General features: G+C 38.5%; 2 protein-coding genes across 4 annotated transcripts in view; one reads left to right on the forward strand and one right to left on the reverse strand.

Annotated features, from left to right (window-relative positions):
• LOC306853350 (THO complex subunit 2-like) overlaps positions 1-20,381 on the forward strand; it is a 78,842-nt gene extending 58,461 nt beyond the window's left edge. The window contains exons 29-39 of one of the 3 annotated variants that reach the window (XM_079390667.1): positions 2,306-2,493; positions 5,247-5,349; positions 7,121-7,497; positions 8,717-8,778; positions 10,021-10,056; positions 15,576-15,704; positions 15,829-15,895; positions 16,068-16,207; positions 17,496-17,566; positions 17,712-17,754; positions 17,897-20,381. In XM_079390667.1, coding sequence (XP_079246793.1) covers positions 2,306-2,493; positions 5,247-5,349; positions 7,121-7,497; positions 8,717-8,778; positions 10,021-10,056; positions 15,576-15,704; positions 15,829-15,895; positions 16,068-16,207; positions 17,496-17,566; positions 17,712-17,736 — 1,198 coding nt within the window. In that variant the 3' untranslated portion in view covers positions 17,737-17,754; positions 17,897-20,381. Of the gene's footprint in view, positions 1-2,305; positions 2,494-5,246; positions 5,350-7,120; positions 7,498-8,716; positions 8,949-10,020; positions 10,057-15,575; positions 15,705-15,828; positions 15,896-16,067; positions 16,208-17,495; positions 17,567-17,711; positions 17,755-17,896 lie in introns of those variants that run through there. The other 2 variants (XM_079390668.1, XM_079390669.1) reach the window with 2 other exon arrangements.
• A 1,423-nt stretch (positions 20,382-21,804) lies between these two features.
• gria3b (glutamate receptor, ionotropic, AMPA 3b) overlaps positions 21,805-27,010 on the reverse strand; it is a 115,092-nt gene continuing 109,886 nt past the window's right edge. Inside the window, exons 15-16 of the mRNA XM_079390144.1 lie at positions 25,367-25,614; positions 21,805-23,252 (exon numbers count right to left, since the gene is read on the reverse strand). Of these exons, the coding sequence (XP_079246270.1) occupies positions 25,369-25,614 (246 nt within the window). The 3' untranslated portion in view covers positions 21,805-23,252; positions 25,367-25,368. The remainder of the gene's footprint in view (positions 23,253-25,366; positions 25,615-27,010) is intronic.

Genomic DNA, 27,010 nt, shown 5'->3' on the forward strand with positions numbered 1-27,010 from the left:
TCTCTTAAATCGATACAATTTCTACCGAGCCCTTCACTTAATCTTTCCATTCTGGCAACCATGAGTACCCGCTCTCTCTTACACAACAGAAAAAGCACTGATGAGCTGAAAAACCTGGAGTTTAGCGATATTCTGCTCAAATGAAAGTGTAATTCTTTCACCAGGTTATTTAGTCTCTGACTAAATCTGCAATTAAATCATGCAAGTTGACGTTCTCTTGATTTGTGCTTATGTGAAAGTAGAAATGTAAAATATAGAAATTAAAATGTTTCATATTAATTAACAGTCTAACCCATTGTCATGCAGCCCTGAGTCATACATGCATACAGAGCATTTGCATATCTTTGCCATAGTGCTGCAGAAATCTGGTTACTGTCTCGATGTGTGCTTTTCCTAAATGTACCACTAGGGGTGATGTTATCAAATGAATCCACTCTGCCTTAAAATGTGCATGTGCAAGTAGACTTAAAACATTACTGGATAATTGCAGAAATAAATCATTAATGAGGGAAGTCCCCCTACGCCAACCATCAGCTGTTCCTTAACTATCAGCAGGGAGTTTCTGGGCGTCTCTCTTGGCAGAGGTTAGCCACATTAAGGCAGATTTATTCGTTGCTCTTTTCTGCCGTTTTCGCATGCGCTCCGCAGTGGGATTGATTAAATGTGTTGGACTGGTGCTGTTGAAGACGGTCAGGAGTGGCTGGTCGTCTCGGGCGCATGTGAAGGGAAGAGGATTGTTGTGAGCATGTTTGAGGAGGAAACATAATTCAGTGCAGTCATTCCATCCAAAATTGCAAGAGAAGGTTTGGCCGCTTAAAGAGCCTCTTCATTGCTGCTTAATGAACACAGTCCATTCAGCTATTGGACTTTGCCAGCCGGAAGGCTTTTGTTGTGTGACGATAAGGCGATCTTATCAGTTATCAGCTGTAATGGGCTGTTTTGCTTCACTGGAGCTAGAATTATTGTCGAGGACTTGATCATGCCTCACTGATTCCCAAGGGCAGCCGCTGTTCTACTGAATGACACAGCAGATCTGTGACACAACCTAGTGAAGATGCCTTGCTGTCTGCTCCCTACATAGGCAGCTTCGTTTAAGGCAGGATCCTAAAATAGAAGTGACTGATTGAAAATTCAGCAGGACACACATTCTTCTCTTATTAAACACACGTGACAATCAACTCGATTGATTCCAGTAGAGTTTGAGGTTAGATTTTTGCTAAGCTAATGGCATGAAATGTTTAAAATTTTATTTTATTAATTTTTTATCCACATTTCCTATCTGCATTTTTAAATGAGCTTGTTTGAAGCTTACCTTTTTGACTAGACATCACATCGAGATATACTACTGTTCATGTTTTTTGTCAGTAAGATTATTTTTTATTAATGCTTTCAGTAAAGATGCATTACTTTGATCAAGTGTGACAGTAAATATTTTTACGTTGTTACAAAAAAAAATATTTCGCACAAAAAAAAGCTGTTCTTAGACGTTTTTATTCAAAGAATCCAGAAAAAAAACCACTTTTTTCACTAAAAATATTAGACATCACAGCTGTTTTTACATTGGTAATAATCAGGTATGTATCTTGAGCATGATTTCTGAAGGATCATGTGACACAGGACTGGAGTAATGATGCTGAAAATGTTGCTTTGATCGCAGAAATAAATTGCATCTTAAAATGTATTCAAATAGAAAAGCTATCTATAATTGTAAAAAAATTATTCTCGGTACTATTTTACTGTATTTAGTCAAATAAATACAGCCTTGGTGAGCATAAGACTTTTCAAAAACTTAAAAAAATATATATAATAATTAAAACTGACCCCAAACTTTTGAGCAGAAGTGTATATTGGATTAAAATAATGTTGTTTAGTTTGAGCAGCTCAAGTGGTTTAGAGAAAATATGCATGTCATGGGCTTGTAAATTGATTAGATGTCCAATCATAATGAGGAACTGATTTCTTTCTAAATTGGCGTGTCTTCCGTCGCAGGATTGGTAATAACTGTTGACGTGTAATTGGTGCCACCAGTGGGATTTCTCAGCACTATTGGGCAGACGTGGGCCCTGTTCTTTGTGTTTCTCTGTAGACACGTGGAATCAACAAGAAATGAAAGAGGGAAATCAGACCTTGTGTTCAGCCTCTCAAAAGCATCGTTAAATCTAGTTACGTTAATATTGTCGTAAAACCTGGCGAACACTACCCCTCTCGAGGATTTCTTTTTGAATCCATCCATTTCTGAGTGATTTTAAGCATTGCACTTTGTATTACCATCTGCCGTGATTTTAACCGTGTGTGTGACTTGCAGCTACTCTGGCCAATTGAAAGGCAGGAAAGTGCACATGGTGCCAGAAAATGAGTTCCACCATAAGGAGCAGCCAGTGCGCAGCGCCACGCCTGGCACTCTGCAGAACGGACCTGGCATCACGGGCAAGCCTGCCGCCACTGCCGCTGCCAGCGCTGGCAAAGCCGAGGAGGGCACCGTCGACGACTCAGGTGACTTTATTTGAATAATTGTCCGGTTTTCCTCTACGAAGCTTCAGGAATTGATTTTTTAGCATCTGGACTTGTTTGTCCATTTATTGAGAACGTCTTGACACTCATTTAAAATGAAACATGTTGCCATGGCGTGCAGTTACTAAGTTAATTGCAGTTAATTGCAATTACTGTGTGAATTGGGGTAAAACTGCAGAGGGTATTAGAACAGAAAAGCCTCGCACAGACCCATTAACACAGAAACAAGTACACCACCAGGATTGATCACAACAGCAGCACAGGGCATATGACTCCAGGCTCCTCGGGATGGACTCGGTCCACTCCACTGCTCTGGCAGCTACTGCAAAGAGGACTTCACTTGCCTTGTGGGATTGCACTAAACGTGTTCAAACCCATGTTCATTTTGGGTCTACTGATTTTCAATGACTTGATTGCATCATGAATATCACTATGAGGTGTCACAAATAAAACAGGAGCTCAGAGATGAGTGTCCTCGTGATCAAGCATATGCTTGCAGAACTTTCAGAGAAAAGGCTGAAGGAAAAAAATAAGAAATCACACTACCATTCAGAATTATTGGTATGCTTAACAAGACTGAATTTATTTGATCAAAATTTATCAAAACAGTAATCTCAATAATAATATTAATAATAAGAAATGTTGCAAATAAAGTGTTTTCGGGAACATTTTAGTATAGGGACCAATTCTCACCATTAACTACACTATAAAAAGACTATACTACACCTAAAAAAATAGAGATATAATGCATTTATACATTTAAAATTTTAATTAAACAGTAAATAAACAATAATATCCTGGCCAGAGGAGAACTGGCCCCCAGCTGAGCCTGGTTTCTCCCAAGGTGTTTTTCTCCATTCTGTCACAGAGGGAGTTTGGGTTCCTTGCCGCTGTCGCCTCTGGATTGCTCAGTTGGGGACACTTGATTTCTAGCGATATCTTCAATTTGATTTCACAGATACTATTTAAACTAAACTGAGCTAGACAATGACATCACTGAATTCAATAATGAAATGCCTTTAACTGAAGATTGAGTGTTTAATCTTATTATACATTACTGACACTCTATCCTCCAATTGGATACTGTTAAGTGCTTTGACACGATCTGTATTGTTAAAAGCGCTTTATAAATAAAGGTGACTTGACTATAAAAAAAAAGTTGAGCAAACTTTAACAATTTTATGGCAACCAGCTTCAGCAGATTTTTGAGTTCTCTCAACTTATTTTTTAGGAGATTTGATGTTCTCTCAATTTTGTTGTATAAACTTAAAACAATTTGAGAGAACTCAAAAATCTGCTAAAAAATAAGTTGAGAGAACTCAAAAATCTGCTGAAGCTGGTTGCCTTAAATTAAGTTTGCTCAACTTTTATTAACTTTTTTTTTTGTTTTACAGTGTATTTGCTTATTAGTACACCTATTATTAACATATTGGCTGTTTATTAGTACTTATAAAGCATACATTCTGCATGAACGTACTGATTCTACATCCCTAATCCTACCCAATACCTATACTTAACCTTACTAACTATTAATAAGCAGTAGGAGTTGGAGGCAAAAGTTGTAGTTAATGGTGAGAATTGGACCCTAAAATGTGACCATGTTTTCCATGAATATATGTTAAAATCTGAATGATTCCTGTGATCAAAGCTGAATTTCAGCATCATTACTCTAGTTTTCAGTCTCACATGATCCTTCAAAAGTCATTCTAATATGCTAATTTGCTGCTCAAGAAACATTTCTGATTTATTAATGTTGAAATCATTTGTGCTGATTCGTATTTTTGGAGCTGTGACATTTTATTTTTCAGGAATATTTGCATAAAAAGTTCAAAAGAACAGCATTTATATAGAAACCTCGTAACATTATAAATGTCTTTACTGCCATTTATGATCAGTTAAAAGAAAAAGCGTACTGGCTCAAAACGTTTGAACAGTTGTGTATATCCACTTTTAGGAAAGGCCTGAGTTGAGTCACACCTGGTTTTGTTGGAAGCAGTGTAACAACCTTTTAGAAGGCAATTTTGTGGAAACCACTGTGTTTGGCACTAAAATGGGAATCCACATACAGCTCAATACCCAAGTAACAGCGCCTAGATTGTCAAACATGGTGTTGCTAAGAGTTGCATTTCAGCAGCTGCTCGCTGCAAGATACTGTGAAGCGGTGAACTCCCCCATCATCAGTTAAACTCTGCCTCCCATTAGTAGCTGTGATATTAATTGCTCTGAGCAATTTACTAAGGCTCTAAAATGGGCACAAATGCTAACAAATTGCTGTTTAAAAATACACAAGTCTTGTCTTTTGAAGTGAAATATTTTGCAGTTGAATGAGCAAATATATTAGCATGACACTTTTGATACACTGCTGTAAAATGACCGTTGTGCCACCTCATTTTTAGCAGTTTTTTCCCCCCTCAAATCCCAAAGGACATTTTTTGGGTGTGTTTAAATCATTCACATTCTGTGAAGCACAATCTGTGTTTCATTTACTTTTAATGAGCTTTCAATGGCACATGAAGGATGCTTGCAATTTCCCAGCATGCTTAATAGCTGTATATATTTAAATCAAGAGCAAATGCCATAACTCCTTCACTGTGGCACCAAACAGAGGAGCTTTGGCATCATTCCACTTTATCAGGACATTCTGTCATGCCATAGTTTGTCTCGTTTGGTAGAAATGGACAAAATAATAGTGTCTGCCCTCGTGTGACGTCCATGTCGACTTGGTCTATTTGCAGATAAATCCAAGGACAAATCTCAGGCGGCTCAGAAAACTGCCAGCAAAAACAGCACCGCAGCCAATAAAGTGAGCAGCAGCAACGGAAGCAGCACGCCAAACAGGTACTGCACCCAAGGCCCGACTCTCCACGCAGCGCGAGCTCAATGCCGCCGAGGCAGCCGGAATGATGTACTGCTCTCATCTCTTATATAATGTCATTAAAAGTTGAAGCCCTGTGGTGAGAAAGTTTAGCAGGGGCTTATTATTTCAAACTACTCACCAAATAAATCAATCCTTTATCAAAGTCTACCTTCCTTATGAACTGTGTAATCAAATTGAACAGCGTTCCAGGCAAGAATCCTCTTACAATTCTATTAAACTGAGCAATTGCAGAGAGAAATGTCTTGAAAGGAACCATCTCTGAAAGGCATGGCTGTTACAACACACAATTGCACGATGGCCCATCAAATTGGCTGTGTAAAACATCATTTCGAAAGAAATACTTCAATGGGAGCCCGGCGAAGAAAGGTCCCCATTAATTTCCATTCAGGAATTGTGTGAATTGAATGAGATTGTAATGGATTTCTGAGTGTTTTAACGTGGTTTGGTGGGGTCAGGGAAAGTGGCGTAGTCAGGAATATGTAATTCACCTGAGATGAGAGGACAGGGAGGTCACAATGTGCTCTGTTTTAATAATGAATGACACAGTCAGGAGAATTCAGCCTGCAGCTCAGAGGCTTTGAGAAAACAGCCTAATATCAGCACTTTTTGTTCAAAAGATCATATTAGCTTTCAGAACTTTGGTTTACACTCTTTCCTTTCACCTCATTTGTGCATGTGTGCAGTAGACTAGTTTCATTTTGGCTAGGTAATATTGGTTTGAGCTGTAGAGCATTGCGGGTTGCTTTCGAGCATCAACATTTCTTCTTTTTAGCAAAGGATCAGTGAAAGGAGGGGATTAATCTTAAGATAATGCTACTGGTCAAGTTCAGGAGGTCAAATATTTCATTAGCTCTTGGTTTTTTTTATTCTTTATATTGTTATCTGTAGATGTTTAGTGTTTGCAGCCGTTATACCAAAATTTGAATATGAACCGTACAATTTGTGTTTTTCTCCTAGCAAAGGTTAACAACATAAATATATTTAAATAACTAATTTGAGGGCAGATGTTGGTTTGTATTTACTGATAAACGTTTCCCTTAAAATTAAATAAAAAAATATCTAATTAAAGAAAAGTACTTTGTTTCCCAAAATAATTTGGATTGTATAAAATGTAGAAATCTAAATGTCTTCCTGATATGAATTTAAAGAAATGTATGAATTATTAATTTTATGAATTTAAAAATATGCAGTCACTCAACTTTCCTGAGACACGGCAAGTATGACCCCCAAAAATAAATGAATAAAATTAATTCTCTTTACTTCAGTATTTGAATAGACAGAAAACAATAAATAATTAAATCAAACTTATCATATTGTGTTTTTAAAGCATATAAGACTGAGAAACGGGCCAAAATCATTTTGGGAAGGCTTGTATACAGATATTTGTCTCTCCTAAAGCTGCTATCTACATTTCCTTTAATTTTACATTAGATAAGAGTTTATCTAACAGAACTCTTTCCCCAAAGAATGCCTCGATTTCAAGCGCTTGTTGCTTTTAAAAAAACTCAGCAGAGACCAATCTGTACTATTCATAATGTTTTATAAGATCTGAAATGGTGTTATGATCCATTTAATCAGTGGTGTCAATCAAGAACATCTCCAGCTTAAAGTTATTCTGTGTCTCTCAATGAAAGCCATATGTTTTGGTCACACTAATGATTTCAAAGCCAGAAATATAATAACAAAAATAAATTTTCAGCAGACTTTAGTTGATCCCTGATCTCTCCACAGCACTAAAGGGAGCAAAGAGAAGGACGATAAAGAGAAAACCGCAAAGGAGAAAAAGGAGAAGAAAGAAAAGAACCCAGGAAGCACTCCAGAGGCCAAGGCAGGAGGGAAGGACAAACAGAAGGAGGAAAGATCCAAGGAGGAGAAGCCCATTGACAGCAAGGAGAAGACGCCCAAGGCCGAAAAGGACAAGAGGAAGGATGAAAAGAAGGAAGAGAAGAGCAAGATCGATGGGAAATCCGCTGAAAAAGAGTGGTCCAAGGAACGCGACGTGTCCAACGACAGCAAGACGAAGGAAGGCAGCAAGGTGGAGAAGAACGCTGGGGCCGGAAGCCTGAAGTCCCCCGTGCCCAGATCCGAAGGAGTCGAGTCTGAACGGGGTAAGAGACGGCCCAGACGCTGTTTGCTGAAATATGCTTGACTTTGTTTGAACTTTAAGAACAGTACATAAAAGTAGGGATGTACGATATTATTAGACCGATATAGGAATCGGCCCATAGAATGTAAATATCGGCATCGGCTGGTTTGAAAAATTGTGCCGATATGTCTTGCCGATAAGAGGATTAACTCGCATGTGCTCAGGGTGTGCCAGCGATTAATTATGTCAGCAGTGTGGTCATTCTTGAAGTGAACTTTTGCCTTGATTATTATTATTATTAGAGTAACTGTTGGATTGCTGCGTTTAATTTGAGAATTTACATACAAGATGATGCCATTAATAATAGTCAATGTTAATTGCTTGGGCAGCGCCAGCCTCCCCCGGGTCCTAATGCCCGTCCTGTAAGGCATTTTATTTACATTGGAGGACACTGTTGGCCTACTTGTAACAAAATGAAAGTAAAATACACAAATATCACTAAGAAACTTGTGTTTCTGAATAAACAAAGCTGCATCAATATCATAAAATCATGAGTATGTTTTGATTTAAGGGTCAGAAGCTATAGCTTACATGAATAAAAAAAAATCGCAAACGTGACAATTGTATTAAATAATTTTATACAGATTTATTCATTGGGTATTTTTTGTTTGTTTTTTAAACGAATTATGAGCTCTAAAAGATTTTCAGAATTTTTACAACTCTTTTTCCTTTGACCATCTACAAATGTTAAATCTTAAAATAATATTGTAAGGTTACCACTGCATCTTTCTGAAAAAAAGTGCAACGATTGATATACAGTTGATTTATAATTATTTTTAAAGCTTTTAATCAATGTACTATCATTATAAAATAACTTATTTATCATTTAATTCTAACAAATAAGTTTTTCTTAAACTAACCAAAATTAAAAAATAATTTGTTTATAATTTCCACACAGGAGAGACTTGGTGTTACCAAACAAAAGGAAATATATCGGTATCGGCTAAAATCGGCATATCCAATATTGTGCATCCCTACATAAAAGAATGTATTAATGCTAAAAGGAAAGTTCAGAGCAAAGAATCCACCAGACGTGTTTTTGAATGAAAGGTTTTTGGATTTAGTTCACCCCGAAATTAAAATTGTTAATCACCGATGTGTCTTTCCATATTGCGGCAAAACACAATATCAAAAGCAAAAAAAGCATTTCTTGAAGCTAATCCTTATATTTCTTCTCTTAGCAGAGCAAAAAAGACGAAAGCTTGACACACACTCGTCACCATCGCACTCCTCTGCAGTTAAGGTTAGTATGGCCTGAGGAGAGCTGTGCACTTCTTTCCTCTCCTGTCGGAGATCACGTGTTTTCCAAACCTTCCTCGTCGCTCCTCGTCACCCATTGGAGTTTGAGAGGAGGCCTCTGGAGCCCAGCCGTTGTAGGAGAGCAGTGGGGGGAATTTTGCATCTAATGGACTATTTTTTTGGAGAAATATTTTTCAATAGATGTCAGATTTTTAAGATAAATTTTCAAGGACTTGCAAAAATCTTAAATTCTAGTACATGCTTTGTTTTTGCTCACTTTTACACACTAAGAGAATCTACCCAAGTGCCTCACAAGTTTTGTTTCTTTTCGTATACCGTACTTTTTGTAAGATTGTAAATATAAATATTTTTGTAAATCGCCCTCTCCTTTTTTGAATTTTTTTGAATCATAACATTACTTGCTGAGAAAGCAAAAAGTAAGAAGTAAATAAGTGTTTTTGTTTTTTTAAACTAAACATCGAGACGAGAATTGTTTCTGCTGGAAGAAATCCTGATCAAGTCACGTCTGCGACTCCTGGAGGAGCTGGAATGTTTTCCTGCGTCACCGATCGGGGATCCCAGACAAAAATATGCTTGTCTTCACTGCCACTGCTTGCTTTTTTTTCGTCCATCCTGATTTTTTTCTGCAACCGCTTCGTGCCGTGGAAGGGTTTTCAACGAGAGTTTCCCAGACATCCGTGTGACCAGCAGACGGCTCCATCAGCATTCAGAGAAACCCGCGTCACCAACAACTACTGCATAAAGAGAAAGGCCGCGAGGGGAAAAGTGTGGGCACGGCCTTCCCAGAGGGATCTGTCTGTCCGTGACCAGGAATCTTGTTGCAATTGTCTATGAGCAAGACCTCATGCCAAAGTGTACATGACCTCCTTCTATTCCCTTCATTAATGAATCCTAGATGAGTTTAGCTTGTTTTATCATCTTCATGAACTCCCGTAGTTAATTTACAGAATGTTTGCTTTATCTTAAACCAAAGATACGAGTTAAGACGTTTTACCTATGATGCTCAGTGCAGTGACGTTCTCCAGGCACATGTAGGTTGAGCTAGTCCAGTGCAGACTAACGTTAGGCTCCGATAGTCCAGTCTCTTCATCTCTAACCATGTGAAAGTTCTAGTCTTTGAAGGTCTTTATGGGGATGTGTTGATTGACGGCCAGCCTCCCCCACCCTTTCTCCTGCTGTGTGCCATCCTCTCCAGCTCATCTGTCATCTCCATTCATTCCTACAGGACAATCTCAACGACTTCAAGGACTCAGCTTCAAAGGTTTGGACCTTTTTCAATCCTTAACTCTGATTGTGTCTCCAAACCTAGTGAACTGCCTACCCAGTCCATTCAATGATCATTACAAATGCCCTGTTGGCCTCTAGGCAAGCAGTATTGGTTCAAAACTTCCAACCAATACCTAAAAATGTCCACGTAGGCAGTGTTTGTCCAGAATGTATCTGTGATGGCCAAAAATGCAGTAAACTGTAATATGAGGGCCACAAATGCAATCTAGGTAGGCTGCATTTGTTTGAACTCTCCAAACACCCTTGTGGTGCACTAATAGGGCCCTATGATTTCTGTCATGTAGAAAATGCGGACAGAATTGTGGAGTCATAAAAATGAATTTTGCTGTATAATTCTTGGAATTTGGCAAAATTTGGATGAATAAATCAAAAGTAAGGCTGTGCAGTTAATCAAATTGGGATATGGACTATTGTCTGTGAAGGTTAAAGCACAAAAATACTGCTATTGAAATAAGAAATCTACTTGGGCACCCCCAGGAATTTAGTGCTGCTGACTCTCTCCACAGTCGAGCTGTCGATGGTCAGTGGGGGGTGGTCAACGGAGTTTCTTCTGAAGTCCATCACAACCTCCTTTGTCTTCTCAACATTCAGGGACAGATTATTAGTGCCACACCATTCAGCCAGCAGTGCTACTTCCTCTCTGTAGTGCGTTTCATCGTTGTTTCTGATGAGACCTACCACTGTTGTGTCATCAGCAAACTTGATGATGTGGTTGGAGCTGAACTTGGCAGTGCAGTCGTGGGTCAGCAGTGTGAAGAGCAGCGGGCTGAGCACACAGCCTTGTGGGGCACCTGTGCTCAGTGTGGTAGAGCTCGAGGTGTTGTGGCCGACAGACGGACTGACTGAGGTCTTCCGGTTAGAAAGTCCAGGATCCAATTACACAGGGAATTGTTAAGGCCCAGCAGGTTTAGTTTATTTATGAGCTGTTGTGGGATTGTTGAATAATCCCACAACAGTCAATGAACAGCATTCTAACATAGGAGTCTTTATTTTCTAGGTGGGTAAGAGCCAGGTGGAGGGTGGAGGAAATTGCATCGTCCGTAGAGCGGTTTGGACGTTATGCAAATTGGAGCGGGTCGAGTGTGTTGGGGAGGCTGGTTTTGATGTTGTGCATGACTAACCTCTCAAAGCACTTCCTCATGATTGGAGTCAGTGCTATGGGACGTCATAGTCATTTAGACAGGACACAGGTGATTTATTTGGTACCGTTGTGATTGTTGTGGTGTTGAAGATATCTGTTAGGACATCTGTCAGCTGTGCAGCACAGTCTCTCAGAACACGGCCGGGTATGTTGTCAGGTCCCGCAGCCTTGTGTGGGTTAATCCTAGATGGGGTCTTCCTTACGTCGGCTGGAGACAGACAGAGCGCCCGGTCGTTGGGAGGTGTGGGCAGTTTTTGTGCAGGTGTCATTCTGCATTTCAAACCGTGAATAAAAGTGGTTGAGTGCATCGGGGAGGGATGTGTCCTCATCACAGACCTATGGCGGGGGCTTGTAGTCAGTGATGGTCTGAATGGCTTGCCATAGGCTCCGTGTGTCTCTGCTGTCTGTGAAGTGATTGTTGATTTTGAGTGTATGACCGTTTTGCATCCTCTTGCTGTTTTGAGGGCTGCTTTATCTCCTGATCTGAATGCTTCATCTCTGGTCTTTAGCAGCCCACGAACCTCTGCTGTCATCCATTGTCTGGCCATACTGTGATCTGCTTTTGAACCGGTTTGGTGAGTTTGAGAAGTGGTCTATATGCTGGGATTAGCATAACAGTGATGTGGTCCGAGTACCCGAGGTGGGGGCGGGGTTCAGCCTTGTAAGAGTTCTTTACTGTTGTGTAAACAAAGTCCAGTGTGTGTGTTGTTTCCCTTTGTTGCAAAGTTCACATGTTGGTAGAACTTTGGCAAAACTGTCTTTAAGAATGTAGGCAGCATTCCTTCAAACGCATGCCCAGACATGCTGTGTGGGTAGGCAGCTCACTAGCCTTTGAGACACTCCCAATATTTATCTCGTCTCGCTGCAGAAACTTTCTTCACGCTGTATGTCATGAATGCATCTGTAGATTAAAGCACATTTTGCACCACATGCCAGGTGTGGAATTTTACAGTGCTATATGGGTCTTAAAGTCCCTTTTCCCTTCAAAAGATGGCAGAATATCCCTGAAACGGGTGTAGCGCTCTTGTGCTCGCACATCGCTCTCCTCCTCTGCCAGGACATTTTATATTCTACTAATGTAATTTCAGCCCAACAATATCCTCCATTCTTCCCGTGGCTACGCTCTCCTGGGCTCCTCTCTGAGACCTCGCTGTCTGATTGGACTCTGGTCTTCTATTTGCCACTCCAGTCTCTTTTGAACAGCTCCTGTCAGCTGGCAGGGAGATAAGTGTTTTTGCAGTTTGGTCACTGAAGGATGTTTGAAAATATGCTGATGGCGCCACCTGAAAAAGCAATACAGCTGAATTTTGAGCAGCCTGTTATTTTATTCTCTCCGTCTCTCTGAAGGCCTGCTGTCAGAGTATTCCCTCACATTAACTGCAGGATCATCTATAGGCCTCTCAGACCCCAGCGGCAAGATCTTTAGTTTTTTCTGATCCAGCAGGGTTGGTCTTGCTGGAGTCGGTTGTGTCTTGTAGGATATCGTGTCAGCTGTGTTGCGTTCTTGTAATTCAGTTGTCAGTTTTCAAACAAGTTGTTTTGGACATGTGATTAATTCTGCTGTCATTCACTCAGGGAGTTTGTGTTATTAATCTGTTGTTGAAATACATGCACGATTCCTTGATGTACACATTTGAAACAGGTGCCTTATGAGGTTGGGAAAGCAAGTATCTTCAACATATCAGGAACATTGTAGGGTTTGCACCAAAACCTGTAGTCAATAGCAATACCAGTGGGATTTTGCAATTATTCATGCCAGTTTTGGCTTTTAACCCTAATACTTGGTCATTTATTGACTGATTGTGAAGTAATTGTAATCAGTCAATACATTAAAGAAGGGGGAAAAAAGGAATGGAACATAATTAATAACAGAACTAAATACAGATGGCATAAATGGCGCTGGAAGTTTCAAGTCAAGTAAACCTTTCAGAAATTGAAAATAAAGTGCTTTTATTATCCGGTTCACAAAACCAATTTATTCACAAATCAGACTGAATCCGTAAGATCAGAGAAATCACTACTCAATCTTTGAAGGAGGCTTCAGTAAACCGGTGAAGAACAGCTGAGCAGACTTGAAGTGAATGCTCAGGTCATTTGAAGAACAATTGTTAACTGCTCCAGATTCTTCTCATCGACTCATCCCTCCCATATCTCTTGCTCTGTTGGATCTCATGTGGTTTCTCTCCTCCACATTTATCAGCAGAGCATCTTTGCATCAGTAGGAGAGTCTGAAATGGCAGTTTTCCAAACAACACCAACCACATGCCATTCTGCTGTTACACACCAAACAAGAATCATATTTATTCTTGTGCTCTATATATATAATGTATGTGTATATATACGTGTGTGTGCTTTTATGCACATATTGACACTTCCTATACAGTACTTTTTTATTCACTTTTGTTAAGTTGCTTTATTCTGTATGTGTCAGTTCCAGCTGGAGCATGAATATGTAGCTAATGATCAAACGGCTTGAACAATTTGCTGCAGTGCTATTTTATTTTTTTTTAACGAACCTCTTTTGTGAGCACGAGTCGCGCAGTGCTGAACATGATGTGGGCAGTTCATTTACTGTGTCCCAGCTTGTGTTGTCTTAAAGATAAAATTAGACCGTATATACCTGGTTCCACCTGAAAATACATCTTCATTAATTTGCACAGACATTCTTTTGACAGGCAGGGTTTTTTTTTTTTTTTTTTTGGATCTTGTTGCTGCTGTCACCGAACGGCAGTCTGGTTTACGTTTAAGATAGTTTTGTCCCATGAAGCATTTTTGGGCTTGCTATGTAAGCTCCCACAATGCTGTGTAAGCCTACTAGTAAAGATTACTTTGATAATTAATCTATTGATTATTACAAGAGACATTATATAACATACTGTTTATATAAATTTTATATAATATACATTTAAATAAAAATAATTTGCTAAAGGCAATATGATTGTTGCATATTATTTTAATTTGAAATTTCATTATTTTAATGTATTACTGCTAATTTATTAATGTAAATACTTTTTGTGAAGTTGCCCCCTCTTTTTGAAGATGGCTGAGAATGAGAGACCGCTCTGGTTCTCTGTAGCTAACATTAGATCTTGTCATTTTCTTTGTGGGATATTGATGTTAAGGTTGAATGAATGTCAACAACACAATTTATGCTTCATTCTCTTGTTATTTAAACACATCTTGTTCTCCAAAAGAATGCCTTTGCTTTGCAAAAGAGGTTTCATCCATTTTCTCAGGATTTTCCATTCTTGAGAAGCGTTGTATTGCTCAGTGCTTGTTTGAAGAGGTCAACTATTTGTTTGCTGATTTATGAATCACGACCCATAAGAGCTTTTCTTGAATCGTATCAGTGTTTCCCAATGCGCTGAAGCATCAAGCTGTAGCATTAAATACATAGGAGCTGCACAATGAATCGTATCGTAATCATGATCACGATTTATTAACCATAATCACTGATTATATGCAATATTTGTCTTTTTTTTCCTGAAAATGTTTTTTTTAATTGGGCATTTGTGTTTTCTTACATTGGTAAAAAACAAGATATAATGCTTGCAGTTGCCAGATTTCAAGAGTTTAAATTCCCCTATCAGAGCTTTTTTCATAAATTGATACATTTTCTGCATAATCTTCCCAACCTGGCAACCATCTGCACCGCTGTCTCTACATTAAGAAAAAAAGCACTGATGAGGTGAAAACACTGGCAGACATGTAAGCTGCAGTTTAGGGATCTCTATTGAGATATTATTCTCCAATAAAATTATAAAGCAGATAGTCTTTCGCTGCGACTAAAATCTGCAAGCTAACCATGCAAGTTGATGTTCTCTTGATTTGTGCTTAACTGTAATTAATTCTATGGCAATGTAAAAACAAAAGTCAATAAGCATTATTATATTTCTGAGCAAAATAATCATTGTTTAACCAGTATCGAGCAGCCCTAATGAACAGGCATGCGAGGCAGTACTAGCATGGTGTATCAAAATGTTGTCTGTGTGTAAAATCAAAAGTTGGGCTGATCCTTCCCTTTCTCTTGCTGCCTAGCAACCCAGTAAAATGGCCCTTTTGTAACACTGATCACATGGAGGTTTGATGCTTGTTTCGAGGTGCGTTGAAGCCCTGGTGCGAGGCACGTGAAGGGCTGCATATACGAGTTCAGCAGGAGCCTTGAGCTTTTAATAGAGTGCTTGGACTTCCTGTGGGTGTGTCTGATAGCATCGTGAGGTGTGAAGGCTCATGGGAAGGCGAGTGCTACTCTAATGGGGCATGCTAATGAAGTGGCAGCGGGCCGCTGCGAGTGCTGCTGCTCTCATCCTGTGAGGTGTTAACCCTCTCTTATCTCTCCATCCAACCCTCAGCACCATCCTAACCACAGCACAGTCCAGCCCAAGAGCAAAGAGAAGGAAGATGAGAAGAAAGAGTCTGACAAATCCAGGGACCGCTCCAAAGAGAGGGAGAAGAAAGAAGACCGGAAGGACCGAAAACGAGTAAGTGGCTGCATACCTTTTTTTTTTTTTAAGTCACATTTATTGAACACCTGGTGAAAGGTGAAAAGTCAAGCCAACGAGCGTCATGTTGATTTGCGGTGTTTCTCCTCTGCGCTTCATCTAGGACTACTTGAACAGCGAACGCGAGATGAGCCAGGAAGCCAAGCGCCGCAAAGATGAAAATGGAATGAGTGAGTCGATAATGGCTATCTTTTAAATTTGTTTTGCCCGCTGCTGAGAGTGGGAGAGGCGAGCTAGCGAACCAGAAAGCTGTCTTTCTCGGCGGCGGAGGCAATCAGAAAGCCCTCCCCGCGGCTCTCGTGTTATCTGCCTCACATGGCTGCTCTCTCTCTTTTCACACAGACTCCTCCAAACACAGCAAGAGCGCCAGCCCCTCCGAATCGCCACACTCCAACGACAAGGACAACGGCAAACGCTCCAAGTCCACCAGCAAGGACAAGAGCGATCTGGCCAAACCGGAGAAGACCTCTGGAGGCAAAAAGGTCTGTGACTGTGTCCTGTTACACCTCCACAACTTATACGCCGTCACTCATACCTTGGGTTAAGATGACAGACAAACCCCTAACCTAAAGTGTTCAACTTGACTTGTGTTAGACATGAATCTAAAATGCTAATATGTGACCCTGGAACACAAAAGCAGTCTTAAGTCGCTGGGGTATATTTGTAGCAATAACCAAGAATATATTGTATGGGTCAAAATTATCCATTTTTCTTTTATGCCACTTTCTGCCACGAGGTGGCGCTTTAGGAGCAAATGGCGGCTTCTCCGGTACGTTAACAGCTGTACACAAAGCAGCACCGCGCTCATATACGCTGCTTTAAAAGGCATTATAGGCAAGATGAAATGAAAATGCCAACGACACGTTTCTGAAGACAGACGATTCCCTTCAGAGACACAGAGTCACAAAAATATTTGCACCGTGTTTCGACTTTGAAATGTGCAGTACTCATTTATTCAGTGACATCATTGCCTTTTGAAGTTTAATCCAGCTGTATTGCGATTCTTGTCTTTCCGTCACCAACTGTAAGACCTCTTGAAATTGGAATTAAGACTTCTCTTATACCATTTAACCTATTTAAACCTTTTTATGGCCTTTACATTTTATACAACTAAATTTTATACAACTAATAATTCCTTAACTACTATGTACTTGCATAAAAAAAAGTTAAATTTACTTGTTGTGTTCATATTGTATTGCAAAACTGTTTTGCCTCTATTGAGGTGGGATACGGGTAAGGTTAGGGACGGGTTTGGTGGTATGGGTAGGTTTAAGGGTGGGTTAAGGTGTAAGAGATGGGTCAACAGTGTAATTCTAAAAGTAATTACAGAAATGAATTACATGCAGGTGTTTTTTAACATAAGTACAATGTAAAAACATGTATGAACACAATAAGTGCATTGTATCAAATGATTAATTTAAATGTAGGTACATAGAGGTTAAGGCCACCTAAAGTGGCACCAAAAAAATCATTGTCAATGTTGCTCTTATATTATAGCTCTTCTGTTGTCATTGTTATAATTTTGATGTGGACTTTTTGTAAAATTCGTAAAATTCTCATAGAATTATGAGATTATCAAATCTTCATAGTTATTGGTGTGTATGGCCCTCATTGTGAATATGCCAAAATATCTTTAAACATCTCTTTTTAAGTTACTATTTAAAGTAAATGTTACCAATTAAACAGTAACTGTAGATCCAGCGTGATACCAAAGCATTTCCTGCACACTTCCACCGATGCTCTTGTGTTTCCTCTGTGCATGTGCTACAGGAATCCAGGCACGACAAAGAGAAATCCGAAAAGAAGAGAGACAGCACTGGCGCTAAAGAAGAGAAGAAACAATATCCTTTCAATCCATAAACACCAACGGCAGCGTGTAGAGATGGAAAGAAGTCATGCTGTTTGTATAGAAATCAGCTTTACACAAACTCAGCTCGCTGCTGCAGCGCTGGAGCAAATCAGCAGTTTTTCCTTAACATTCATCACCCATAAATCAGAGAAACACAGATAGTGCATGCTGACACTCAAGGTGAGCGTTAATGCGGAGGAAGTGCTTTAAGAGCGTTTGAGGACACATTTCTTTTTATTACTCATTTCTTAAGACTGGAGAATATGAAAAAGAGCATTTAATTGGAGGTAATTGATTTGCAATGTGCTTTTGGATAATGCAGAAGTTTTTGCGGACCCGACGTGTTCCTGGGTGGCATCGGCTGCGGTCGCACCTCTTCTGCTGCGGGCGGCTGCAGGACTCTTCATCTCAGCTTTCTCAACCGTGTCAGCGTCTTAGTTCCCTTCTCCTATCAGCGTCTGGAAGGACGAGGATTCCCTCGCACTCTTAGGAATTTTGCCTGCATCCAAACTTCTGTTGTTTTGCCTAGAAATGTTGTCGCCCGTATTTTAATCTGCCATTTTTATTGTGATATTTTCAGTACTTCACTGAAAGTTTGTTTCCTTTAAATATTTAGCACAATGTGCTTCTTGCATCACAAACAGATTCAGGTTGAATTGGTGTCGCTCTCCAATGCTTGCGTTTTTATGACCTCGCTTGTTACCTTCCGTTTTCTTTTATTTTTCTTTACACTTTTTTTTTTTTTTACATAAGAAAACTCTGCTTTCCTGAATACTACCTTTCTTTCCCTTTTTAATTCACGTGATATTTAGTCTAGATGTTTGAAGCAGTACAAATGCTCTAATTTGTATATTATGTATACAGAAATAAAACGGTTCCCTGTAATAAGACCTTTCCTGTTACTTTCATTTCAAATGTACGCCTCTGGATTTCCTTTGTGTGTTCAATCACGTTTTTAAAAGATTTGTATAAAGAATGGCAAGCTGGATTTCTCCGTAAATAAGTGGACTAAAAAGGAAACAATTCATGACTTTACAAATTACTTCATGGAGTTTTTATCTGGCAGAATCTACAAAGTGTATGCTTTTTTCGAAATAAAATAGTTTTCTTAGTGTTTCACGTGTGTCTTGTTGTTGTTGTTTTCTGCATGCCAGCAGGTTCCAGCATTTATTGCACCACTTTGCAAAAGTTCCTCTTAAGTTAACACTGATGAAGATAGATATCAGTGCTTCTCTGAGCACTTCATGATGATCGTGGATATATTTTATCAGATGCATAAGACAAATTTATCACTTTGACATGCATGGAAAAGTATTTGGACTCAAGTCATACTTCAAAATCTCTGCATGCATGTGTAAAGTGCAAAATATAAGGCTAGTTGCGAGATGCATTTAAAACTCCATTTAAGTCACAAACAAGCCATTTGATGACATTTATTCAGTTCAAATTTACAATGAATGATATTGGTATTTATGTAGAGTAGTTGTATGTAATCTGCTTATGAGAACAGTGTTGACGAAAGTTACGGTAACACTTTATTTTAAGGTGTCCTTGTGTACTAATTATAATAATAAATTATGCTTAATTACTTGTAAGTAACCTTAAGCCAAACTCTAACCATATATTAAGTACATGTAGTTAATTAATAGCCTATTATTCAGTACTTAAATGTATAATTACACTAACAAGGGCACCTTAAAATAAAGTGTAGCCAAAGTTAATTTTGAAAGTAATGCATTACAATATTGTTCCTCCCTAAAAAAAAAGTAATTTTTACTTGGTTACATTTTATGGGAAGTAATGCATTATGCTACTTTTGCATTACTTTTGTCACCTGGGTTGGGCTTGTTTTTCTTTCATTTTTTTTTGGTCAAATATAAAAGCCCTTTCACCAGAAGTGAAATGAATAAGCATCAGGCTGAAGCAGATGTAAATGAATATGTGCAGCAGAGGCTGAAGCTCAAACAAACCTCAGCGGTGCTGCCATTCTGGGTTGCATGAAGAATAGGATGCAGGAGAAGAAAGTTCAAAACTAATGTGACATTTAAAATAATTTTTTGCTTATTAGTATGGTTGAATTAGATCATCGAAGGTCAGCAGCAAAGACATTGGTTAATAAAATGGGATTAAATTCATAACGGATATTTGTGTTATTTAACTGTTGTGTCATTCTGAGTTTGGGTTTCACTGTTTATTCATTTTTGAGAAATCCTGCTTCTGTTTTTGTGCAGGTGAGATGAGTAAATGTTCATACAGTTACCAGCACAACACCTGCTCCTGATTTCTCTCGACATGAGGACAGGACAGCTGTCAGTCAATACATGGGCAAACAAAGGAACTGCATGCCGTTACTTATTTGAAAAAGTAACTTGGGAATTTTCTTCTAAATTAGAAAGGACTATGTTACTTTACTAGTTATGTTACTTGTAATTCATTACCCCTAACACTAAATATGATCATATAGGCTAAACATTGCGATGCCTTTTAATCTGTTTTGATGACTTTAGTAAATGTATGAAGTCATTTCTCACAGTGTAGATCAGCACATTAATTATAAACATGATAATATTTCACAACATATCTATTCAAATCTAACAAACCCCTCTTTACTTCTGTTTTTTTCATTTATTGTAAATAATTGCACGAGCACTGGCTTTTGATATACTTTAAGCAACAGGTCTGTTGCGCATGCTCTCGTTATGTATTATGGTGTGTGGTATTGTAACTGTATCTGTATATCATTCATATCTGTATATCACCATTAAGTAACGACAGCTGATGGAACGCAACATTAAATGATTATGCTGAAATTGTCTGGCTTAATTGTCTAAATATATGTGCAAATATTTTCAAGAGATCAGGTCAATTTTGTTCAAATTAATTTATTCATTTTATAGTGAATATAGTACCCAATTTTGAATAGCAAAACGTTTCTTTTAAGAAGCACAGGTGATGCTGTGCTGTTCTGAGTGCAGTCACTGAAAATACTGTCGTTTAAATATATTAATACTATATTTGAAAATACAGAAGCAAAATCATTTAATAAGTAAAGATTCTGAAAGTGTTGGAGAGCCAATAATAGAAAATATATTTACAGTATCAACAAATTATATTTTATTATATGATATGATTAATATCATGTTTACATGGTGATTATCTCTAATATGGACACCCAACATAATATATGATATTTACCATCCATGTCATGTGAACAAATAGAAAAGTCAGGCATCTATTAATTATCATGTTAATTACTGTGCGCCTTTAGCCCCAACAGCAGGGGCGCTTTTTACCCCAAATACCATACTTTCACATATCCTCTCGTTATTTAAAAACGGTTGCTTTAATTATCTCAAACAAAGCTGTAAATCATTAAAGAAGACCTTTGTCTCAAAATATATGCATTAATTTGAGTGATTCTCATTTGCTATTTAAAGGAACGCTCCACTTTTTTTTGAAACAGGCAGGTTGAGTTTTACCGTTTTTGAATCCATTCAACTTATTTCCGGGTCTGGCGGTAGCACTTTTAGCTTAGCTTAGCATAGATCATTGAATCGGATTAGACCGTTAGCATCTCGCTCAAAAATGACTAAAGAGTCTCGATTTTCTAGGCTGATATGGCTCAGAAGACTCAAGCTTTAAATAGGAAAATTATCGAAACTCTTTAGTCATTTTTGATGACCGAATGCTAACGGTTTAATCCGATTCAATGATCTATGCTAAGCTAAGCTAAAAGTGTTACCGCCAGATCCGGAGATCGGCTGAATGGATTCAAAAACGGTAAAACTCAACTGTTTAACTCTAATGGAGTTGTAAAATGAGCATATTTACAAAAAAAGTGGCGTGTTCCTTTAAATCTACAACATTTTGAAAAAGCATAAAATATTAGATCAAGTAAGCACACAATCAGCTTCCGCGCGATCAAAGATCAGACAAATATACAGGTGCATCTTGAAAAGCGGATGTTTTGGAAAGTGCCATCTACCCCTGTTATACCCTAAATCTTGTTCTGGTTTCTGAGTTTGTACATATTTGACATATTACAACATTTTCCTAAAGGAAGCTCCTCTTTTGACTTTAAGAATTGCTTGTTCAGGAGTTTTCTGTTAAAATTCTTTAAAAAGTGGATGCTTTCTTTGTGTCCCACGTCGTCTCAGCACTTATAACCTGCTTTGATGTTTTGAGGGTCACAGATTTATTGTGTGCATAAAAAAGCCCCCACACATGCTTCCGTCCAGTTTTGTTTTTTTTATTTACAAAATGTATTAAAATTCTTTGTACAAGGCCTCACTATCAGGGCTTGGGCATGCACGTCTTACATCAGCCTGCCGCCCGGTCACGTCCTCTGGGCTGAAGTGCAGTTTTACAGGTTAGGAACAGGTCAAGATACGAAAGCTGAAACCCACTTTCTACCGACCCTCTAGAATCTAACAGAAGTCGCAGGGCTTTACTTGGCAATCACAAGTTTTCGCATGCAGATAGAAAATTTGGGAATTCAGTCACTCGCTTGTGAATCCTTCACTAGAAATGTACAGATTTGTTTTCCACGTTTGTAGTCTTTTAAAAGCTTTTCGTTATAAAACTATCTGTCCATGGTCACGGGACGGGCCAGACCCTCAGTCCCATGGAGTCACAGTTTGTTTTCCTTCTCTCCAACACAAAAATGTCACAGCAAAATGTAAATGTGCTAGCTTCCCGTTAGCTCCTTTTATAAATCTATTGTAAATGTTATTAATCCTAGTCTCGTTTGCTAAATAATTCACCAAACACTAATAATGCTCGTCAAATAAAACTAAATCTCAAAGCTCGATTTCATGTGCGATTTATATTCGGAAAACCGTGAGGTAATCAAATACTACGTCGTAAAAGCCATGTCCTTTTGTGAATTGCGGTTTATCTACATTAATGTGATCCGTTTTATAGCTTCAGTTTCTTGTACAGTATGCTGTGATAACTACAAAATCTTGGAAGTTCATGTCTGTAAGTACGTGTGTGTGTGTGTGTGTGTGTGCGAACGAATGAAATCGTGTGGCGATTTTTGGTTTTTTGAAGCTCATGTGAAAACACCATTAGTGAGGGTCAAATGGGGTTTATAGCTTCTGAACCTCTGAGAAATATAGATCAGACAAAAGAGAAGCACACGATATACTGCAACCTATCCGACCGACTCACAAAGATCCTGATCTGGAATTGAAACAATCCGTAATCTGATCAATTAATACACCGATTGAAGGAGTGTGAAAGCAAATTTACAGTATTACAAGCGTTTGCTCGACCACCGGGTTCCACAAAGTCCAGAGAAGACGTCTCGAGTCAGATCGGCTCATTCGGTGTGCAAGTGATGGCTTTATTTCTCGCTGTCCATGGAGGTTTTATTTCACAGATATGATGATGGTGGTGGTGGTGATGAGGATGGCATTCCGTGGGTTTGAGTGATTGGAGCGATGTGATGCTTCTGCCGTGAGTTTGCATCGGTGCGATACTCTGAATATTCCATAAGGCACTGAAGAAATCGATTCCAATTCTTGCGCCGGTCCAGGCGGGCCGTGGTCTTGTGTGAGGGTGCTGTGTCGGCTGGAGATGATGTGTATGGAGAGAGTGGGCGAGAGGGGCAGCAAACCCTCCTGAAGATCCAGCCGTCTCTGTAAGATGTCACACCACGCTGCCAGACTGCCGCTCTGCAAACACACACACACACATCAGAGAGCATCGCGCCATGGGAAAATAGTGTTTGTTTCTACCTCGTGTTATCGTCTATCCTCTGATCTCTTCAGCTGCTGTGAAATGCTAAATAGTTAAAACATTTTAAATGCAACATGTTTAGAGGAACGTTCAGCAATATTGTAAGTGAAAAATCTATAATGTATTTATTTGATATATTACAACACAGAATTCTGCCAAGAACACATCCTGATCACATTTCACGCCAAAATCTAAAGAAAGACATGTTGTGCATAGAATAAATGAATACATTTATTTTCTGTTAGATTAGCACCTCACCCAGTTCTCATTACTTTGAGGTGAAAATATTAAAGTATACAATGCTGTTCAAAATTTTGGGATCAGTTAGTTTTTTTAAAAGAAATACATTTATTCAGCAAAGATACATTCAATTTAAACACGACAATAGAGACTTCTATATTACTGCAAAAACCTCCATAAATGCTGTTCTTTTGAACTTTCAATTCTTCAAAGAATAAATGTATCATGGTTTCCATAAGTACAACTCTTTTCAAAAGTGATAATAATAATAAAGTGTTTGGTTACACGTTATTTCGATAGTCCACTTTAGATATTCTACTAACTATAAGTCATTTTGTAACTACAGGTCAACTACATGTCAACTAATTCTCATTCATTTGCAGCTACATGTCTACTAACGCTCAGTAGGGTACACTGTAAAAACAATTCCGTAAAATGTACGGTAAAAAACTGGCAGCTGTGGTTGCCAGAATTCTACCGTAAAAAATACGGTAGCAACGTTTTAGGTTTTACAGTTTTAACTTAAATTTACAGTTAAATACCGTAATTTCTTTAACTGATATAATCTTAATATACCAATCTATTAAAGTACTGAAATCTGTTTTGTTCCTTTGAAATACACTGATAACCACCAAATGCAGGTGATGATGAGAAAGTCACATGATGAGCCAAAGCCCATCACAAGCAACTTTTAAACAATAGAATATACAGAAGGTGCACAGTGTCATTCACACAAACTGAATATGCTATAAACATTAATTTAACAACATTAGATGTAACATACAACCCTAATAAACATAACTGATAAGAAAAAACTAAGAAGAAACATAGTTATTTCAAAGAAAAAACGTCAAATTCAAACAGAATTTGAAATGGAACGCAGGGAATTCTGGGAACGTAAGTTTACGGTTTTTCCCTGTAAATTTTACAGGAACTTTCCGTTAACCATGTAACAGGTTTTTACCGTAGCATTTTCACAGTTTTTTACCGTTAAAATCACGATCATTTTTTACAGTGATAGGTTTAGGGTTAGTAGTATAAGTTGAGATATACTTGCAAAGTGTCTCATAGTCAGTATGTTGTGTTGTGAACCCATCAAAATAAAGTGTTAGAGGACATTAAGCAGACAGTCTACTAATACTCTAATGACTGCTAGTTGACATGTAGTTGCAAAGTTACTTACTGTTAGTAGAATGTCTAAAGTGGACTATCAAAATAAAGTGTTACCAAGTGTTTATTGAGCACCAAATCAACAAATTGGAAATACGAAGTAGTATTAGAGTAATGGCTGAATTGGTAATTCAGGATGAATTTCATTACTTCAGTGCTTCTGAAAATAGTGCCACAATGCAAAACATATTAGTAGCTCTGAAATTAGCTTTGTGTTCTGAATACAATTTTCTCTTGGTTTCAGAGTGAAATATGTGAACAGAGATTCACAGATGAATGTGGAAAAGAAAGCGTCCAAATATGTTCGGATTTGATATAATTCAATAATTTAGATGATGATAATAATAATAACAGGTCTGTTCCTGTCCCACTTCTGCTGTATTGGTTTGGTTTTTCTCAAATATTTTCTCAGGGCCAGATAATACACATGTAGTACTTGGATATCCCAGACTATTGTCCATCGCATGCCGTAGAGCATTCTGACTGATGCAACCACTTGAAAACAAGCCAGCATTTGGAAAAATCCGCCGGAACGCTGCTGCACTTCTCCATTGATTCGATTATCTGGAATTAATGACAAGCACAATCTCCGGCTTTGACACACACACACAAAGAGAGAGAGTCACTGTAGAGGCATTACCGTTAGATCTTAACGCTCTCTGTTCCGTACACGTTGTAGCCTTCTCGGTACGTGGCAAAGTTTTGGGTGTTGGCTGGCGGAGCTGGCTTATAGGTTTGGGTGTTCTTTTCGAGTTTCAACCGTTTGGCTTCTGCACGTGACTTGTAACAGAACTCTATCAAAGCCACCATCATGGCCAGCCCTAGTCCACCAACCAGAATATAGAAGACACCAGCAACATTGCTCAGGCTCAGTGCACTTGTCTTGTCCTAAGAGAAGCGAGGGACATAGTTACTTCATCTTGCAGTGGCAATCCTGACACAAAACACACTATCCTATACAACTCCTCTCATGTTCTATCAAGCAGGACTATTGGCTATAAATTACATTTCTACTGCTACCAGAGGAATCTAGATTCCAATGGAGAGAAATTATCCATCTATGTCTAAAGTTCTAGCTCAATGTCATTTAAAGACAAATGAGTCAATTAGGACCATAACTGGTGAATGTAGATGGTTTCTCTAACCTGATCTTCTCATTGGCTTCTTCATGTATCTGAGGAAGCTGGTCAGTTACGTACAGGTCAGACCTCTGACTTAATAACCTTACTTTAAACAACTGCCTTTCCATCCTTTCAAATTCATATTTTGACATATTTTCTACACCAGAGTACTTAATTTAAGAACCAGTCTGAACCATTTTGCTGCAGTTTACCCCCCAAACTTGTCCATTAAAAATTTGTCCATTAGTATTACACTATTTGCCGCTTATGGAGCTAATTTTACACAGCTGCCGTCTAACTGCTGCATTTTTACTCTTCAGCTCTGTCTGTTGCTACAAATTAACCATCACCTTTGCGTTATAAACAAGATTAGTCAACCTTTGCTCGTCTAATGAAACTTGCGTTGAAACTATTTGTCACGATGAGAAATTACATGTGCAGTTAACGCCACAGGAGGTTCGATAAATGAACGGGCCTTTTTCTTGCGTAAAAGACAAATAAGTAACAACACTAATACATCAAATTTTAAATTCGAAGTTTGGTGAGTAAGAACTGCAGCATAATGGTTATCCAGTCAAGTGAAAATAAGCAAGAAAGACAATTGCTATACAAAAATGAATCTAATCTCTTGATCAATTTGCACTTTTAACTAATTCCCCATTCAGTTTATCATTACGGCTTTATTTGAGGGCATTCATTGGAAGAACTACTAAAATAAACAACAACACAAAGATATGTCTCATAGGTACCCCTTAGCTGAGCATTGGAAATGATGGGGAATCGTGCAAAACTCTAGGCCACGTGTCCTTATTGTTTCCTTATGTGTGGCCGCAAGTCATTAATTCTACTATTATAATACATGAGTTAAATCAAGATATTGACTATTGGTTTGTTCCTTGCATATGAACAATATGTCAAAATGCACTTTTTGGAATCAGTACAAAAGACCTGCAGCGACTGACCTTACTTCCCGAGTCCTTGGTTCCACATTCACCCTTATCGTACCACCATTTGTTTTTCAGCTTGGCTAAGATGCCTTGTTCACTGAGTTTCAATACTGCAAGGTTTACAGGAGTTCTTCACGTGGGAAATAACATAAATAACATTATATTATGTTATTTTATGTTATTCAAGTCTTAACTACTTCATACTTTACAAAGCGA

This window comes from Barbus barbus (assembly GCF_936440315.1).
Source record: "Barbus barbus genome assembly, chromosome: 33".
Lineage (NCBI taxonomy): Eukaryota > Metazoa > Chordata > Actinopteri > Cypriniformes > Cyprinidae > Barbus > Barbus barbus.